The following is a 20,016-nucleotide window of genomic DNA, read 5'->3' as shown; positions in this document are numbered from 1 at the left end:
AGAAAGAAAGAAAGAAAGAAAGAAAGAAAGAAAGAAAGAAAGAAAGAAAGAAAGAAAGAAAGAAAGAAAGAAAGAAAGAAAGACATGACCATGAAAGGATGTTATTTGGAATAAATATTAAACCTAAGTCTTTCTTTGCTGACTCCCCATTTCTACCCTTATTACTGTCCACATTATTCTTTATTACTTTGTAGTTCTTTCATTTGTCACAAAGAAGAAAGGATCTAAATTCACCCTGACACAGTAAATGATATTCTGAATGAAGTTTTTAAACTCGCCATCAAAGGTAGACTTAAACTTGGCATTGAATATCAAGAGCAGAAGAGACCAAGAAGTTTATTTATCAATAACAGGTTAGAGATCAAAGAAGAACACAGTAGCAGGACCAAGCTGAATACTTCAGGATGGACAGCCTGGTGTGTGGACAGGTGGGATTGTGGTAGGGTTGGTAATGGAAATTAACAAAGGAAGGGGGGATTGGTAATGGAGATTAACAAAGGAAGGGGCATTACTACTCTGGAGGCTAGGGGAGCCATGCCAGGTGTATTAGTCCATTTTCACACTGCTGTAAAGACATACCTGAGGCTGGGTAATTTACAAAGGAAAGAAGTTTAATTGACTCACAGGTCCACATGACTGGGGAAGCCTCAGGAAACTTACAATCACAGTGGAAGGCAAAGGAGAAGCAAGTACCTTCTTCACAAGGCAGCAGGAAAGAGAGAAGAGAAAATGAAGGGGGAAGATCCCCTTATAAAACCATCATATATCGTGAGAACTTGCTCACTATCACGAGAATAACATGGGGGAAACTGCCCCCATGATCCAGTCACTTCCCTTCCTCGACACGTGGGGATGACAATTCGAGATGAGATTTGGATGGAGACACAAAGCCAAACCATATCACTGAGGAAACCTGACTAGACAGGACACCTCGGTGAGAGTGGAGTAGCATCAGGGTACTGCCCATCCCTGCCAGGGTGAACACAGTGACAGACTTGGACCCAATACCCTGGACTGCCCATTGCCAAATCACCTGAGAAGAGCAATTTAATTTTAACTAATCATTTTTGCAAGCTTAGTTGTTTAGCTGCTGGAAAAAAAAAAAAAAGCACAAGTCTTTTTAAAAGGAATAAAATTCTGACACACACTATAACATAGATAAACCTTGAAACATGATAAGTGAAATAAATCCGTTACAAAAGGACAAATCTTGTATGATTTATTTACATGAGGTAGCTAGAATAGTCAAATTCACAGACACAGAAAGTAAAATAGTGGTTACTAGGGACTGGGGGGAGGCTAGAATGGGGAGCTGGTGTTTAATGGGTATGGAATTTCAGCTTGGAAAGATGAGAAAGTTTTAGAATACTGATGATAGTTGCACAAGGATGCCACTTAATGCCACTGAATTGTATACTTTAAAATGATTACAACGGTAAATTTTATGTAATATATATTTTGCTACAATTTTTAAAAAGAGTGTGGGTCCAGACAGGGTGTGGTGGCTCATGCCTGTAATCCCAGCAATTTGGGAAGCTGAGGCCGGTGGATTACCTGAGGTCAGGAGTTTGAGACCAGCCTGGCCAACATGGGGAAACCCCATCTCTACTAAAAGTACAAAAATTGACATATCATATCAATATGTCTGATATTGATACAATACCAGACATATGAGTAAATTAAATACAAAGTAGGAGGTAATAAGTGCCAGAAAAAAGAATAATATATGCTGTTCGAATTTAGAATCAAGAACCCGAACTGTGTATGTGTGTGTGAGTGTGTGTGTGTGTGTGTACAAGGGGAGAATTAATTTAAGAAAGTTCCAAGTAATTATATTTTGAATGTATATACTGAATGTTTACATTATATATAAAGCACATATCTGTTGTGTGTTTTATACTTTTTGCTTACAAAATTATCTTATGACCTAAATAAATGAAATATTCTTCTCTTGGTCTGCATTCTTATTGAGATCCAAGTCAACATAGTTGCTTAAAAACAGTTTCCAAACTTTTGATGACAGTGAAATTATGATATATGAGTCAGGAAAGATTAAGGAATACAGTATAATGTGACCCTGTGCAACACTGGCGTGGATATGGGAAGGGCTGGAGTTCAAGACCCACATTTGCGTAGTCTTGGGCACTATCTCACCAGGCCCCCATTATCTTATCTACAATATACCTAGCTTGGGCTAGATAACTTTCTAGCTCTGTCAGTCTCTGATTCTAGGAAGTAAAATAGTCTGAGCTGTGTTATGAATCCATCTATCTCCTTCACCGTAGCCATCACCAGTTTCCTTGGCCAATTGTTGCTGTGTCTCCACACCCACCCACACTAGTGTCTATTTTGAAGCAAATCCCCAGACATATCATTTCATCTGCTTTTCCTTACTGGAAGAAATGAAGAAAGAAAAAAAGTGTTTTAACTTGGTGCACCACAATGTCACATTTGCTGCTATATAGAAATGTAAGGAGAAAGAGTTTTCATTTAATGGTGTGATGACAAATGGACAACAGTTTTAGAAAACAGGAGTGATTTTAAGAGGTATGATAACCAGCTTCATAGTAAAGAAACAGTAAAAGTAAAACATGATTTTCTCAGAGTATTCTTCACATTTAAAATGGTTCTCTGTGGCCATTTAGCAGCTCAAAGTGAAGAAATTCTTATGAATGGGCTGGGGAATCAAAGAGAGAATGTGTGAGCCACAGGCAGAAGGGAAATTCCACTGTAGCAGCAGTTGGCCACAATCTGCTTTTCTGCTTGGGCCTCAGATTTTGGACAGCTGTGTGCCCGAGACTGCAAGGTCATTTCTGGCCTTGCCAATGTTGCTTTCAGCTGTTGAGTTTTGGGCTGGTTTGTTGCACAATAATCACTAACCAACACAGAAAAAAATGCAAAATCTCCAATCCTGATGTTAGACAATATTCTGTCAACAAAGTGACCATTTATTATTAATAATAATGTAATAATTAAATCCCTTATATGTATTTCTTCAGGTTACTTTTACCTGAGTGGGTGGCGAAGTAGGAGGCTGAGTGAGCAGGAGACTTGGCCATATATGGTTAGAGCTGGTAGTTGGGGTTACGCGGCTGCCAAGCTTCCTGGTATGGACATTCTGTTTTTCCTTGCATGGCAGCAGCTAGAGCCCTAGCCCAGAAGTCAGAGGATGTTTACTCTAATTCTGTCTCTGCCACTTGCTGGTTGTGTGAACTTTGGCTACTCCCTAGACCTCTCTGGCCTCAGTTTCCTCATTCATAAAAAATACTGGCTATAATAATCCCTACCTGGCTGGCCTACCCACCTCACTGGCAGGATCGAGTAAGATGATGATATGAACACACAGTGAATGCTGAAAGGTATTCATATGCATACACACTCATGAGATGATGTAAGGATGTGACGTACGATCTCAACTGAATACACTACAGTTTTGCCTGGACTATTCAAAATGTCTGATAAAACTGTTCTGTTAAAAAAAAAAAAAAAGTCAGTGTTTAGTCTATATGATGTCAAATACCTGGACTTCATTTTACAAAATAAATACAGTTTTGTGTATGATAATATATGTAATCAATGCTATAAACTGATTAATAATTGGCTAACCCCGGATAACCAATTACTCTGCTTCATAGGTGAAGTGACTGAGACTCTGAGAGATTAAGTAACTTCTCAAGGGCTACAGTTACTAAGCAGTAGAGCCAGAACTTGTGCCCAGGGACCCTTTCCATTATATCCCAGCAAGGTTTCTCAAAAAGATTGAAGGCAAGTTGGCCTCAAAGGCACACGTACATCACTGACTCTGAGAAGGTAGCTTTATGTGGGATGATGCCCAGGCATCTTCAAAAGAACAAAGCAGAAAACAAATCCCTTCAGCCAGGGAGTTTTGGAGATCTTTTTGTTTCTCTTCTTTGCCTGCACCAGAGCTGGTGAATAAATCATGGGGGCTGCCAGTTATTAATGAAAGAATATCGGATTTGAAAATTTTAACTAAATAATCTGTGCTGTCACAGAACATAGTTATTGTTGCCCCTCTTGGTTTACTGGTATAATTTCCCAATGCATTGATGTGGGAGGGGATAGAAAATCTAAACTAATTTAGTTATCATTGGGGGGGTATTTACTGTGATTGAAGATGAGACAGATGCCATCACAGAGCTTTGTGAATCAGCTGGGGTGTTTTCACTGATAACAACACATAGCAGGTGTGCATTCATTACAATATATGTATTCTGCCAAGGGGGGGAGCCACTTTAAAGAGTGAGTTTTGTCTTGTATCCTAAAGTGGATACAAGCGTATGTTTAAACTGGGCAAGATTTTTACTTGCTAGAGGGGGGAATCTGTTTAATATAGGTGGTTTGGCCTCTGATTATTTATAGGTTTTATAAATTTTAAATCAATTCTCTTTAAGGGTGGCCTCAGATTTTTTCAACTCTTGTGCCCAATAAAATTGAGTTGAAGGTTCATTGCCTGCCTTTTTTTCTTTATCCAAATTTTGAGTTAAAGCTTTCATATGGTAACTGCATCCTGTTTGGACACTATAGTCTAATTTTGACAACTGCGTGGTGCTTCACTAAAAAGGTAGAATAACAACGTAAAAGTAATTAAGGTTCAAAACTTCGGGAAACCCTTAAAAGGGTCCAAATCTTCTTGATATTGTGAACTGTACCCCTTCCAGTTTGGTTTCTTTTCTGCGAGCTTTCCTTACTTAACTGACAGTTACCTTTTTTAAAATTTGCACACATTATGATTTAAAATTGGGCCTCTACTGTTGATGATTCCTATTTCCTTCCATGTTTTAAAGTGCCCCAAACTAAACATTTAAGTGGCAACATTAGCATCAAGTAGTGCCCAGACATTTGCTATGTGCCCATTTCCTGATTCAATTTGTGACCTCACCAGTTTTGAATTGGAATTGCACCATTTCGTAGATAAAGCGAAACTAAGTATATTGCTGCACTTTTTTAAGTTTTCAAAAACAGGCTGTTTTAAAAATTGCATTTGTTTTTATTTTTTTTTTAAATCACCCCGCCCCCCCCTGTTTAAAAAGGACTAAAACGCTTCTTTCAAAAGGCAATCTAAATGTGCTTCCTAATTTTGTATATGGGGCTTAGGTTTTGTAACCAATAAAAAAAGCTGTATCAAAAAAAAAAAAAAAAAAAAAATCATGGGGCTGGCAGGCAGCACTGGAAAGCACCACTGACTTCACAGTAAATGAATATCAGAGGTGTCTTGGGTCTGGGCAGAGGGAGACCCCATGGATGGTGGTGGATAAGATTGTACTCATTTGGGGCCTCCCAGCCAGCATGTGCATGTGGCAGAGGAACGTGGCCGAAACTTCTTGTGCGTCACATCCCTGTCTGAAACATAATTGTCCAGACTGTCAGAAAGTGTTCTGTATGGTGGTAGTTTTCAGGTGTTTATGTTTTTGTGATGGTAGTGGAGAGAAATACTATGCTTGAACCAGATAGAATCACTTCTCTCCTTCTTAGTCCTCTCTCCAAGCCCTTCTTCCCCCAACTCACCCCACCTTGCCAGTTGCATTTATGCACTTGAGTAGCTCTCAATTCAATTGTCAACAAGTGATGATATTTTAAGTGTTAAGTTGAATTTTAAAATGCATTCAAAATTATTAATACATAAGAATCACAAGAGCATGTACATTTTAGCCTCAGCAGCTTAGGTAATTAGATAGATGGTTTAGTCCCAAAAGGGACCAAAACTAAAGGTTCAAGAAGTAAATAAATGATCCTGTCTTGTATTTTTTTCTTTTTTTTTAATAAAATGAATTTTAATTTCATGAGCATTAAAAGAAAACCAAAACCTGTCACATTTCCTTCCCACTCATACAAACAGCTCTCAAATGAGATTCTTCAAATTTTACATTTTTTCCATTCTGGCTCATTCTTTGCTTCCTCATCATCAGATTCAACTTGGCCAAACATGATTCTGGGCTGAGTCTTGGAACATGTTGGAAAAACCCAATATAGGTTGTCTTCTGCTGCTTTGGAATGATGCAAAATGGCTTCCCAATGATTACTGTTATCAGTCTTGTCCAAAGCAATGTTCTTCACAATATAGGAAGAAAGAGTGCCCTTGTGGGTCCCAACTCTGCCACCACAACCTGGGTTAGCTACAGGAGGTTCAGGTTTATGTGACTTCAGGGACTCCAGTCTGTCCTTCTCTAGCTGTTTCCTTGTACTCCTTTGGCGGGGCTCACGGAACATAGGCAAGACATGAGGGGTGATGATGTAGTCCTGGGTTAGTGTCTCAGCTTGTTTTGCCTTTCACTGGTTTTTTGTGTGCTCGTTTGTTAGAAAAGCCAGCATAAAAAACTTTTATTGCAATAACAAAACTTGAAACTCATATATTGTGCTGGAGGGACGAGACAGCAATGATTTCTCTCACCAAATCACTACGCAGGACAGCAAAGAGGGTGAGAATGGCCCGAGGGAGGAAAAGCCAGGAAACTGAGATCAGCAGAGGGAGCATCAAAAAACAGGAGATGCTGAAGCTGCAATGACCAGCATTATTTTCTTAAGAGAACATTCAAGGATTTGTCATGATGCCTGGGCTTTCATTGTGTGTTAAGTCTACAAGCAGCACCTTCAATTTAAACTATCAATTAAAGTTTTTAAAATTCAGGAAGTGGTGGAGCTTGGAAAGTTATGAGATTACAAAATTCCTGAAAGTCCACTAGAAAAACCACAGGATGGAAAAAAATAAATAAATAAGCCAGGCCACAAAGAAGACTTCAGAGGTCCCCACTGGCCTAGGGACAGATACCTGTAGTGTCCAGCAGGGCAGTGAACATGATCTGCTTTCAAAGGCAGAGGATTTAAGGGGAGGGTGGGGTGAGACTAGTGGAAGCAAAGGCTCTCCCTATCCCCACCTCAGTTTGAGGCAGGGTTTTTAATTTAACCTAATGACATCTCTCAACTTGGAGAATAATTCAGCCCTAAACAGTGCCTCAAATCTGCTATGGCTTTGTAGCGCAGCAGCAAGAATGTTTAATATATAATAGATTAAAATTTCATCCCCCAAAATAAAATAAAATATTCTTGCAACCCCCCCCCACCTCCCCCCGCCAACACACACACACACCAATTCCTATTCTAAAGTTAACCTATCACTTGTGCTGTTAATACTTGACCATATACTTATTGGAAACCTAGATCCAAAAGACTGAAACTGAATCTTCACCCCAAAATGAAAGCAAATTAAAATGAATAATTTGAGGTTTATGGCATATAGTTTAGGTAAACACACATATGAGGAGAAAGGGGAAGAGGAGATGGAGGTGTGGGAAGCAAAGCTGAGTGACAGAACACATTCAGTCAGGGCAGATGTCTATATAGAGTGGAATGGAACATCAGGAAAAGCTCCATATGGATTCAGGTGCACGCGTCTGGAGGCACCAGATCCCTCCATGGCAGATCCAGGAACAGGGATCTGGATCTTGGATCATTCTAAAACTGGAATGACAGGAGGAGGCCATTCCTGTCATTCCAGTTTTAGAAGCTCCACATCGAAGACGAGAGTGGCATGTGGTGGGATGATGCCTGGGTGCTCAGTGGCACTGTAGGCGTAATCTGGAGATACAGTCAGTTTGGCTGTCTGACCCACATTCTTCTGGACAACCCCTACTTCTCACCCTGGGATCACCTCCTGCTTGCCTACCATAAGCTTAAAGGGCTTTTCTGTCCCGGGAGGAATCAACTTTCTTTCCATCTTCAAGCATCCCGGTGTAGTGCATCAAGCAGATCTGGCCACGCTTTGGGAGGGTGTGCACGTCTCCTGGGGAGATGGTTTCCACCTGCACTCTCATAGTTGCTGCGGACGCTGGGTGGGCAGGCGGCGCAACGGGTGGCGTGGACTCACAGCGACCTGGCGGCAGTTCCATAGTTCTGCCTAGTCCCCTTGCGCCGGGTTAGCCACACATAATTTTGCTCCCCTCTGACTCTTGTTGGGGTTGTAATAGACTTTTGGCAATTATTTCCAGTTCTAACCATGATCTGGTTCAGCCTTGGATGCCGCAGGCAGTGTCTGTGATGTCTGTTTCATAGAACCTTTGGAAAGTCCTACACTCAAGGCAAACAAGTTTGCCGCTGCCACATCCTCTTTGAACAGATGTACCAGTGACTATGAGCTTATCATCTGGACTGAAACAGCAGTCAGTCATTGGGAACATGGTGGGAAGACCCGAGGCTGAAAAAAGTGGCTTATTAAATTGTCAGATGTCTCATAATTTTAACGAATCATCACCTTCACGAGAGGCAAGGACATTACCATCATAGGAAAAAGTCACGCCAAGAAGTGTCTGTGTCCAGGTAATGAGACTGTTTATAGTTGAACTTAGGATGAACAGTCAGATATCAGTCCCAGATCTGTATGCTTCCATTCTGGCAGGCAGTTGCTATGAGATTTCCATCTCTATTATATATGCACATTGTGGGAATGACTTTTTTGCCCTGCATGGTCCGTGGTTTAAACACAGTTTTTTGTTTCTTTGCATTTTCAATTTCCCACGTCCTCACAGTCCTGTAATCCAGGACAGTATAAACATTCTTGCCCCTGCTGGTTCCACAGTACTCCTCTCCTGGGTACACTTCTGTATTTCTTGCTGAACTTAAAATGCCAATAGAAGCGATTTCTTCACCTCCATCAGGGTTACACTTCAGGAAAAGGAAGCAGGGGTTTTCATGTTGGTTGTTCAGGCCTCTTCAAAATCACCAGATCCTCGCCTGGAGCAGGCGGCGCTAGCAGCTCCTCACATTCGAAGTCGCAGGCGCTAAGACGCCCGAGTGAGAAGCAGGCTGTGGGTCAGGGCTCCGCCTGCGGCATCCCAGGAAGAGGGCAGCGTGGGGCCGGAGTGAGGCCCAGTCCTCGGTCCGCGTCTCCATTTCGCCGCCTCCTGCCAGGCCAGCCCAGCCCCGGAACTTCTCTTCCAGTGCTTGAGGGTCCACCCGTGCAGCGTGGAAATGGGCAGGCAGGGCGACTTCCGGCTCGCTCCTTTGTCTTGTATTTTCCATCGTCTGGTTTAACAGTTGTACGTGCGTGGCAGTCATTATCGTCATCATCACTATTATCAGTGAATATTTTATGGTGCCTTGATTAAGTGGAGGCACAGTGCTAGGTACAGTTAAGGACTTTACCTTTCTAGAAGATACAGTCACCGTTTTTAAGGAGTGTCCCATCTGTTTCTGGCCCAGAGGTAAGATTAGAGGTTCTGACATGGTGATAAGTTTGAAAAACAGATACAGCCCTGAAAGTCCCGGGGAGAAAGGAGGAGGACAGGGAGCAAGCTTCAGAGTGCTGACTTCCAAAGTCCTTCCGCAGATAGCCAGTGTGCTTCCAGCTGCTCAGTGGGAAGAGCCTCAGAAATAGTGGAACGCTGCAGGGAGGTAAAAGGAGAATGAAGCCTGAGACATGGCCACAGAGTTCAGTAACGGGTAATGGCACTGATGAACTTGCCATAGTGAGACCGGGACAGGAACCAGATGGCAAGAGGTTAACGAATCAGAGGGGGTCGGGAACTGGAGAGAGAGGCTTGGTCATGAGAAGAAAGGAGCAGGGTCAAGGGAAGATGTTTCCAAGAGATAATTCAAAAATGGAAAAGTTTGATTATTTCCGGTTGTTTGATGGGTAAATGGGAATTCATTATACAATTCTCTATACCTAGTGAGTATTTTTTAATTTCTTTAATAAAAATTTAGGAAAGGCAAAGTGAGAACTGAGAATGTGTGAAGAGAATGAAGAAATGGGTAAGAGAGGATACTAAATCTTTAAGACAGAATAACGATAATTGGTGGTACAGTCTCAGGAGAGGTTTAGAGATGGAAACAAAAGCACCAGCGAGGGAATTAATCTGCTGACAGGGGAAAGATAATAAAAATGGATGAAGATAAGAATAAAATGTGGATGAAAGAGGAAAGTGTTCATATAAAAATATTATAAGGCTGAAAGGAAGATGGATGAAGGAACTTGGGCCTTCGTTTCTGCAAGTGGGAGGAGAGGTTATAACTCTCAAAGCTGTTGGGGCGCGGGAGGAGGGAGGGTTTGAGGAATGTGGAAAAAGGTTGGAATAACAGTTGTGGAATGCAGTAGGGAATGAGTGAGAGGGGAAGATGACTGTTGAGAAGCAGGCCCATCTAGAGAAAGGGAGCCCAAACTTTTAACCGGTTCGTACTTTGAGAACCACCACCATAAAGCATGCAGAAAACAGCAAGCTAGAGTGATGTGGGGTCTCTTCCAACCCTAGAGCCTTCTGAAATCCCTAAGCTGGCAAGTGACTGTCCCAAGAACAAAAGTTTGTTAGAGCAAGTAGCAACTGCTTGAAACACCCCACATTGAGCTGCTCCAGTGGAAAGTCTAAGGAAGGGCATCCATTTGCCCCAAAGTAAGTAGAGTAATAAATGTGTCCAACCTCAATGTATGGTCCTTGGACTGCTAGAATCACCAGAAGCTTGTTAGAAATTCAAAATCTAAGGCCCTGCTCCAGACTTTCTAAATCAGTATCTGTGTTGTAACAAGATTGTAGATGATTTACATGCACATTAAAATTTGAGAAGCCTTGGTCTATAACTTTGCTAGAAGCTTTAATATACATATGGGTAATCACAGAAAAGCTAATGGCAATTTAAAAAAAAAAAAACAATTGGGCGTCTACAGTGTGCCTCACACTGTGAAGACCACCAAAGACCTGGATGCATTCTCTACCCTTTAGGTTTAATCACAGTAGTTATTGCAAGGAGGAATTATTTTTGCAATTGCAGTTCAGTCTTGGAAACCTATAAAAGGGAAAAGGTTTATCTAACTTTGACATTCTGTGAATTGGAGCTGATTATTCAATTTCAAGCAAGGAAGTTTATCATTCGACCTTGCTTCTGGACTCTCCACCACTGTCAGTGGCAGGATAGCCCAGGTGCACTTAGAGCAGGCACACATCACACCAATTACGACACCGAGTTACTTCCTTTTAAAACTTAGTTTTAATGTTTTTACCGCCTTAGAATTTGGTCTTACCCATAATTTTTGCTCTCTTTGCTTAGTCCTTTGGCAACTAGAAATCCATACTTAGAGTCAGTGAGAACATCTTTGAGCAGTGGGACCACATGTCCCTTCCAACTCGTTGGCATTGCTCTTTCATAAGACATGCACTCAGTCTAAAGAGTGTGGGCTTGGGTTCAAGTGCTGACTTGCTTTCTAGCTGTGTGGTTTTGAGCAAACTCCTTACCCCCTGAGCCTCAACTTCCTTCCATATAGCAAAGAGGGAGGTTACTGCGTTACTGTTACCCACCTCAGAGGGACATTGTGAGTTAATACTGAAAAGCATTAAAGTTGTACCTAGCATATAACAAGCTTACAATAAATAGTACTACATAATGTAATTTTATCAAAATTCTATTCTTGGCAATGAACAGTTTCAAAGGAGACTATTCAGGGGAGCCTTCCCTATCCTCACTGGAATCCCCCTGTTACCCTATATGCTTTTGTGGCTTTCTCTAGTCCATGGAACAAATCATAGTTTGTTATTATATGTTTTTGAGATGGTCTGATTAATGAAAGGCAACATGCGTAGAGGTTATGAGCACAGACTTTTTTTTTTAACTAGATTGCTTGAGATCAAATCCTATCTCTTGCTACTAGTGATGAGATCTTGGGAAAGTTACTTAACCTCTCTGGGATGCAGTTTCCTTATTCGTAAAATTCAGATTAAAATAGAACCAACTTCATACAATTGCTCTGTTTTCTGTTATTAGCATTATTAATATCTATCTTCCTTTTCTTATAAGCTCTGTCTTAACATGTCTCCAGTACCTGACACACCAGTGCTCAAAAAATATGCTAAAAGAATAAATATATAAAAGCTAAAATTGACCCCCAGAAAAGTTCACTGACATGAAATTTTAAGACAGTTGCTTTTGATGTTATTTTTTCCCAATTGTGCTTGCTCTCTTAGTGTTGTTATCATTTCCCAATATATTTGTAAATTTTATAAGCAAACATTATTTGGAAAATAATTTTAAAACAAATGGGTAAACGCTTGTGCAAAGGCACAGACGAAAAGAATAACACATAATTATATAGTCAGATTTATAGACATTAAAATAAATGCAGTGTTAAAATTTCTCTGCATTTTAAAGCCATAACATGAATTTTAAACTTGGTTTATTTTGAACCCATGTTTAATCTTAAAAGAAGATGAGGAACCGCAGTTAGTGATGTTTTATCTTATGGAGAGTGGGTGAAGGGTGAGTTCCTGTTGAAAGTTAACTTTTCGCCTATAACCATGACGATATGAAAGAATGCTAAAACAAATCAATATTTGGGCAGGTCATCTGGGACAGATTTACCAGCCAGAGCTGACGTCTCTCTGAGAGGTCACAGCTGTGCCCTTTTGTACTAAGAACTACGTTAGAGGGAACTATATAGCACCCCTCTGAGTCATGAGGCAGGAACAGATTTGCATTTGCTCATTCTAATTTTGAAAACAACTGGAGATACTTTTAGGGTGTAGATGGTGCCTGCTAGCTCCTCAAGTTCAAATCCTAACTCAGGCTGTGTCTGCCCATACAAAATTGTGGGAATTATCCAGATAATTTATCCTGTGGCTAAGAAAAGCCCTTCATTTGAACCTAAATGCATGCAGGCAGTCCTCTCTGTGTTGAGCGAACAATAGGTACCAGTCTTTGGTTTCTGAAGCAGGATACTGTGGTGATTAAGAGGATGGTATCTATAATCAGACTCCCTTGGTTTAAATCTACCTTTATCTCTGTGGTGAATTAAAGATGGCTAGAAATTCTCTGACATTTCTTTCATAAAGAGATGAGGTCTATGTTCCCTCCCCTTGAATTTGAGATCATTCTGACCACAATGACCAATAAAATATGGCCAAAGTGACCCCGTCCCATTTTCTGGCCCAGACCTTAAGACAGTGGCAGCTTCTACTTATATCTCAGAGCCTTATGCTACCATGTAAAAGTCTAACTACAGTGTTGGCAGAAACCACATGGAGAGCCCTGAGACTACAGGAAGAAAAAGAGGGGCTCAGCTTTATGTGAGCCCAGTGTTATAGCTGTTCCCATCAAGGCACCTTGGCATATAAGTGAAACCGCTTTGGACTCTGCACACCAATGTGGCCACAACTGAGCAACAGCAATAACCCCAATCAATGCTACTTGGAGCAGAAGAATCACCCAGTTTTTCTCTACCCACCTTCCTGACCCACAAAATCCTGAGATAAAGTGAAATGATTATTGTTTTAAATACACAGTTTCGAGTTGGTTTATTATACATCAAAAGATAACCAGTGGCCTGATGCAGTGGCTCACACCTGTAATCCCAACAATTTGAGAGGCAGAGACAGGAGGATTGCTTGAGCCCAGGAGTTTGAGACCAGCCTGGCCAAAATAGTGAAACTCCGTCTCTACTAAAAATACAAAAATTAGCTGGGTGTGGTGGCACATGCCTGTGTTCTCAGCTACTCGGGAGGCTGAGGCAGGAGAATTGCTTGAACCTGGGAGACAGAGGCTGCAGTGAGCTGAGATCGTGCCACTGCACTCCAGCCTGGGCAACAGAGCAAGACTCTGTCTCAAAAAAAAAAAAAAAAAGTTAGCCTGGCATGGTGGCATGTGCCTGTGGCCCCTCAGGAGGATAAGGCCGGAGGATCGCTTGAGCTCAGGCAGTCAGGGCTTTGGTGAGCTGCGATTGTGCCGCTGCACTCCCGTCTGGGTGACAGAGTGATACTCAGTCTCAAAAAAATAAAAAATAAAAATAACCAGAACAGTGCTTACCACTTGTTTTTGTTTCCTCATCTCTAAAATAGGGACAATAATGTCATGTAATTGCTTCTATAGAGCTCGATGATAACACTAGATAGTGAGATAGAGACATCTGAGAGGGAGCTCTGTTTCTTCTAGTTCTCCAGACCATGTGGCCCTTTAGTAGTCCAGCCTCTCCCAGGACCCTGGTGCTTTAGGGAACACTCACGTTGAAGTGGCCCAGGCATGGAGGAGTCCATCATGAAGCATCAGAGCTCTTAGAGAATAGTGACTGTCTTCCTTTAGGCAAGATATTTCACATTCCTCTGTTTGTGGAGGCCAAGTTGGCTCTCAACCCTGCTCCCAGCTCACCACCTTGGCACCTCACAATCTCCCCAAATCGTGTTAATCCTGTCTTCCATCTTTGCTCTTATTATGCTTCCTTGCCTCAAATCACCACTCACTTTCTCTCTGCCAACACAGATTCCATCACAAGCACTTGGGAAATGAGTGAGCTCCAAGTTTTCCAAAGGATGTTCTGGAGAATCCTGGCCTTGCCAGCTACAGGACACAAAAGATGGGTTCTGCAGGCATTGAAGCTTGGAAAACAGTGGATCTTATATTTCTCAGCTCCCCAATAATTACACATGCACTTGCAAATTAAAGGCCCCCAAAAGTTCTGCCATTCAGAGCCCTATTTTGCTCTGTGTTATTCAGATTTCCCAAACATACCTTGACAGTAAAACAGTTTTCTTATAAAACAAGACTTCTCAGAAAAAGTGACCACTGAGCTGAGTTCTGGAGGGGTGTAGGAGGAGAAGGGAGCAGAGAAGGAAGCAGGAAGACAGGAGGATTGATCTGGCTGGAAGACCAATCAGGGAGGACTACGTTTAAGATCTGAGGGCCATGGAAGCCTCCTGAGGGCTTTCAGCAAAAATGTAATATCAGTTTAGCATTTATAGAGATCACTAGTTCTCACTTTATAAAGATCACTAACTCTTACTACCTGGTTTGATCTTTATTTTTTGATTGAAGACCTATAGTGAGGAAAACATGTTGCATTATTACCTAACATCTATGCACACATAACAAAATTTTCATAAAATTGCTCTTATTACATGCAATACCCATTAATATTTTATATTATTTTTTCCTCCTTTGAGAAATCATTTTTAACAATCTATTTTCATCATCCAGGTAAGCAAAGATGAGGACCTGGATTTTATTTGAACGCAGATGTGTGGAGACCTCCGTCTTCTTCCTGATATTCTGTATGAATAGATGAGAATGCTCTGCTTTCAGACAAGCAGAAAAAGCCATGTCTTGTTCTTCTGCTAAGGGGCGGTTACTCATTTAACCTCTGTGTATGGGTTCTCTTGTCTTTTGTCACAGGTAGAAGGTTGCAATATCATTGAGGGCAGAAAGCAAGTCTTAGATTTATTTTATTCACAAGGACAGTACTTGGCACATTGGTGGACATTATCATGCATGTATCAAACACACTTATTGACTGCACTGCATTGCACTGAATTGACAACTCTTCACCCATTTCAGGGTGAACGTCTTCTGCTTCTGTGGTTGTTGGCTGAGGAACTGACTTCTTGCATCACTGGAAGGAACCCCTGGACTTCCTGCTGCTTAATCCCATGTGGTCAAACCTCCCATCCGGTGAGGTCCATGGAGACAGTGCCCATATTCACGTTCTTCTCCCTTTCTTCCCCCAAGGATCCCTCGTGTCTTTCTATCCCTTCCAGGGCTACCATCTGCTCTCACTTCTGAGGTCTCCTTACATAGGTAATGACAGAGTAGGGCTCAGTGTCCTCAGCCACTTCCTTCTTGCTGTCTCTGAAAACAAGGGGGTTAGCCTTTTTGGTTTAAAGCCTTCACTGCTAAACATCCAGAGGAACAGAGTAAGCAATAAACTATCAAGTAGGGGTGTCACAAAAATGATTCTCAGAATCTCACACAATTTTCCCTCTTGCACCTATAGCAGCTTGTTGGTGACCTCCCTGCTACACTTCCAGAGAGTGACTTTCACCAAGGTTCCCTTCCCCTTACGATTCCCTCTCCCCAGATTAGATATTCCACTTCTCGCCTGGAGGTCTGAAGGCTCAATTAATAGTTGAACAATTAATGAGTTAGTCACTATCCAAGTGTTTGAAGTCTGAAGTGATCAGGACATTCCAGAAAAGTGACTGTTTTTCAGTGCTTCTCTTCCCTTCCTCTTCCCATGAAATAAGTTACCTCAGGCCTGAAAGAAAACCAAAGTGTGGTGCACAATATTTCTTACTTTCATCTATTTACTCAGACAGTATACATGGGTAACTCCAGTTGCAAGTCTGAAAAATCTAGGACATTAGGGCTAGTGTTGGTCAAATGCCATGATGATAACTTCTAGAAGCAAAAAGTGTAGTCCAGGGAGAAAGAAAAAAGCTTCCCAGTCCCCAGAGAGGAGCTGCCTAGCTCTAAGTGGCATATGCATTTGATTAACCCAATCCGCCCACCCCCAGGACTGTTGCCTTCTTTAGAGTTCATATGCTCAGGACTCCCTGTCAGAAGCCAGTAGGTTATAAATAAAGCTCATTTGCACCTGCCTAGGGTGTTGGAAAACAGCTGCCAGCACAGTGATGACAGTCCTTGTTTGCTTCTGGTGGAAACACAGCTGGTTTTCCTGTTCTTCCTTCTGTCTGTATGTCTAATTTTCTACCAAAAGTCGCATATTATTTTGTAATAAGGAATAAAATCACAGTTTGTCGTTGTGTTCAGAAGGAAGTGTTTCCCACTGTATGCATATACCTCTCACACAGTGTCATTCTATTGTTTATATTTAAAAGATGATGTTTTGTTGCTTGTTTGTTTGTTTTTGAAAGGGAAAATCTATGAGAGAGACCATAGCCTGGGTTTTGGCAACCCAGAGGTGAAGGGAGGTAGGCTAACGGGTATAAACATACAGTTAGCCAAAGAGATGAGCTCTATTGTTTGACATCAGAGTGAAGTGACCATGGTTAGTGATAATGTATTACAGATTTCAAAGTAGCTAGAAGAGAGGACTTAAATTGTTCCCAGCACATAGAAATGATAAATATTCAGTGATGGATACCACCAAATACCCTGGTTTAATCACTACACATTCTACACAAGTAGCAGAATATCACACATACCCCATAAATGTGTAAAATATTATGTATAAATAAAAAATAAAATCTTAGCTCTTCCTGTTTTGCTGAGATGACCTTGCAAAAATCACTTTGAGCAGACGCATCCCCACTTGTGAAGGGGGCATGATACCTTCTTCACAGAAGGGTGAGGAACATTTAAAGTGCTCATTTGTGCTTGGAATATTATACATGGCTCAATAAACATTTGTTGTTTTTCTGCTTTCTTTCTCATCCTGACCCTGAAATTTCTAAGTATCTTTATAAAGCAACCAGTACTCATTTTGTAGAAATTTTAGAAGGAGCCTCAACATTTATCCAGTCTGACTTCTCTGGAGTCCTTCCCACAGCTTCCCTTTCCAAGGGACTCTGAGCCTTGGCAGAGCCCAGTCCATGGCTTCCTTGTGAGCAGGTGGCCTATTCCACGGTAGGACAGGTCTCACCATGGTAATAATGTCGCTTGTTTTTTATTTAGCTAAAATTTGACTCCCTAAAATATTCAACCTTTTTTAACCTCTAGATTCTCAATGAAGAACTAGTAAGGCTTCCGGTTCCACCTCTTAATCCTTCAGCTGTTATGTAATACTAGTACCAGGCAGGGCCATCGCGTAATGTAGAGCTTGGTCCAGGCGTGGCAGAGACCTTCTTAAGTGACACAAAGCAAATGAATAATGAATCATGCCCCTGGCAGTTGGCAAACTTTCTAATAGGGGTGTGTTTTACTGCCTCCCACACTCTAACTGCCCTTCCAACTGTGTCTTCTCCCCAGTCAACTCCTCAGGACCTTTTCTCTCCCTCTGTACCCAATGCCGACCTTCTCTTCCCCTTAGCCCTCTTAGTGAATGATGGTTTATTTATTTCTATATGGAAGACATAGCTGAAAGGGTTGATTAGGAAAATTGTTTTTGCTAATTCCATCACATCGTGTAGGGAAAAGGTAGAACTTAATTACTTAATTGGGTAACAAGTAGAGAAATACAGCAATCAGACAATAAAATGAACAGTTACTTTTTTCCTTAAAAAATTATTGTAAGTCTGAGCTCAATGATACACAACTAGACCATCAAATTATTTTCATATTGAGGAAAACAGAAACTCTTTTGGATAACCCTGCATTCCAGGCTTTTGGTGGAAAAGACAAAGACATGCACTGTACAGCATTAAGTACTTGGGAGACATGATTTTAACCAGGATGTAACTCAATTATATTAGTGACTTATAAAGAGTCTGGAGAAAATATTTCTTTATTTGAGCATGGGCACTGTCAGATTAAAGGTGCAGTGGTTCTAAATGCTGTTTGTTCCAGCCCTGTCTTCGATTGCAACAATGTGAGTGTCTTGTCTGTGCTGGTGGATTATTAACAGAGGTTATTGGTCTCCATGGCAAAGCGATTCAATGATTGCTCTGAACGTAATCTCATTTATGGGGGTGCAAAAAAAAAGCACTTCAGGTCAGGGAGAATGTATAAATGTCCATCACCATCAAGGTTCTGCTATTTTTTAGAAGCTGAAGCGACTCCAAGGACGCAGTTCATAGAAATTTGGTTCTCAGCCCCAAAATACTGATTGAATTGGGCACAATTACAAGGACTCTCTGGCCAAAAACCCTTGAAGAGGCCCCGTGAAGGAGGCAGTGAGGAGCTTTTGATTGCTGACCTGTATTGTACCACCCCAGCATGTGCACTGGGGGCTGTGCCAGATGCCTGGGGGGCACCCTCATTCCCCTTGCTTTATTTGGCTTCGTGGCTAACATCCTGTTATTTTTTCCTGGAGGAAAAGTGATAGATGACAACGACCACCTTTCCCAAGAGGTCTGGTTTTCGGAGGAATATTAGGAAGCGGTGTCTTGGTGAGTAGGGGAGCCTTAAAATCCCCTAAGGGAGATTTCCCCTTCCCCCAATCCTTTTAAAATCAGGTACTTATTGAACAGGGAGATATTTGGTTGGTAATAAAAGCTCAAGCATTGCATGATGAGAGGTCAATACCTTAATTTATTTCTCCTTTCTGTTAGGTTCTGACAAGGACACATCAGCTAAATTTACTAAGTAATTAATTTCTAAACTTGGGTCGGCAGTTCTCATGGGTCATTTGAGTGCCATGAACCGAAGTGAAGGTCACATAATTTCTTGATTCCAACAAGATAGTGCCCAAAGCAATAACAACAACAACAACAAAGCCACAATGCAAACCCGCTAGAAAAGCAAATTGATTTAAAACCACCATGAGAAGCGGTTGTCAGTGCAGTCGTCTTCCACTTAGGACCTAATGATTTCTTTACCTCTGGTTTCCAATAGAATTGGAAACCTCCATTTGAGAGAGTGAAAGGAAGAGAGACTCACTTTTCACGACAATTGAGGACAAGTTTCTTATTCTTTTTTCTAACACATTATCTAAATGGAAACTCAGATTTTGAAACCCTGCTTCATTGAAGCTGGTTAGTCACCCCAAATGGAACCTAAGTACTCCATAACACTCCATTACCCCTCCAGCCATGTTCTGTTACTTTGCCGTTCCCTTTGGGCCTCCAAGTCCCTCATTGTGGATGGGGCTCCTTATACAGTCAGGCAGGCTCGGGCCTTCCCTTCAACTCCTGGACTCTCTCTGAAGTGCCTCTCTTGCTGGTAGATGATCTTCCCTGCGCTGGTGTTCTTGGGCCTGAAGAACAATGACTGCTGTGGGTGCTGCGGCAACGAGGGCTGTGGGAAGCGATTTGCGGTGAGTTACCATGGGGGGCAGCTACTAGAATTACTCCAGGGTGCTCTGTGTTTTTGTGCTGGGCAACATGGGGATGGAGACAAGTTATCAGCTCCAGCCAGGACTCTGGGAGCAGTTGGTGAAGGGATAAAACTGTGATTTTTCCTGTCAGTGTGAAATAATAATAATTTTCCAAAATACCACAGCCCTCATACTTACAGGGTATGAATACAGTATTAGATTTTGCAAACCGACAGGGATGTCAGAACTGGAGATTCAGAGGGGTCCCATATACAGAATGCAATCCTGGAAGGCAGAGATGGGGCTGCAGCATTCCTCTACCACTGAGAGGCCATAAGAACTTGGACAAGTCATTTCCCTTTTCTGGCCCTGAATTGGCTCAT

The 20,016-nt window shown here is 41.7% G+C and overlaps 1 protein-coding gene and 1 pseudogene across 1 annotated transcript in view; one reads left to right on the top strand and one right to left on the bottom strand.

The window, feature by feature from the left end:
• Positions 1-5,874: 5,874 nt before the first annotated feature.
• Positions 5,875-9,078, bottom strand: LOC108518279 (WD repeat-containing protein 70 pseudogene; annotated as a pseudogene).
• Positions 9,079-18,364: 9,286 nt separating this feature from the next.
• Positions 18,365-20,016, top strand: part of TM4SF4 (transmembrane 4 L six family member 4) — a 29,013-nt gene continuing 27,361 nt past the window's right edge. The window contains 3 exon segments of the mRNA XM_017856563.1: positions 18,365-18,733; positions 18,736-18,767; positions 19,544-19,633. Coding sequence (XP_017712052.1) covers positions 18,595-18,733; positions 18,736-18,767; positions 19,544-19,633 — 261 coding nt within the window. The 5' untranslated portion in view covers positions 18,365-18,594.

Source organism: Rhinopithecus bieti, unplaced genomic scaffold (assembly GCF_001698545.2).
Source record: "Rhinopithecus bieti isolate Rb0 unplaced genomic scaffold, ASM169854v2 scaffold_42565, whole genome shotgun sequence".
NCBI classification, from domain to species: Eukaryota; Metazoa; Chordata; class Mammalia; order Primates; family Cercopithecidae; genus Rhinopithecus; species Rhinopithecus bieti.
This window is presented reverse-complemented; position numbering and strand designations above follow the sequence as displayed.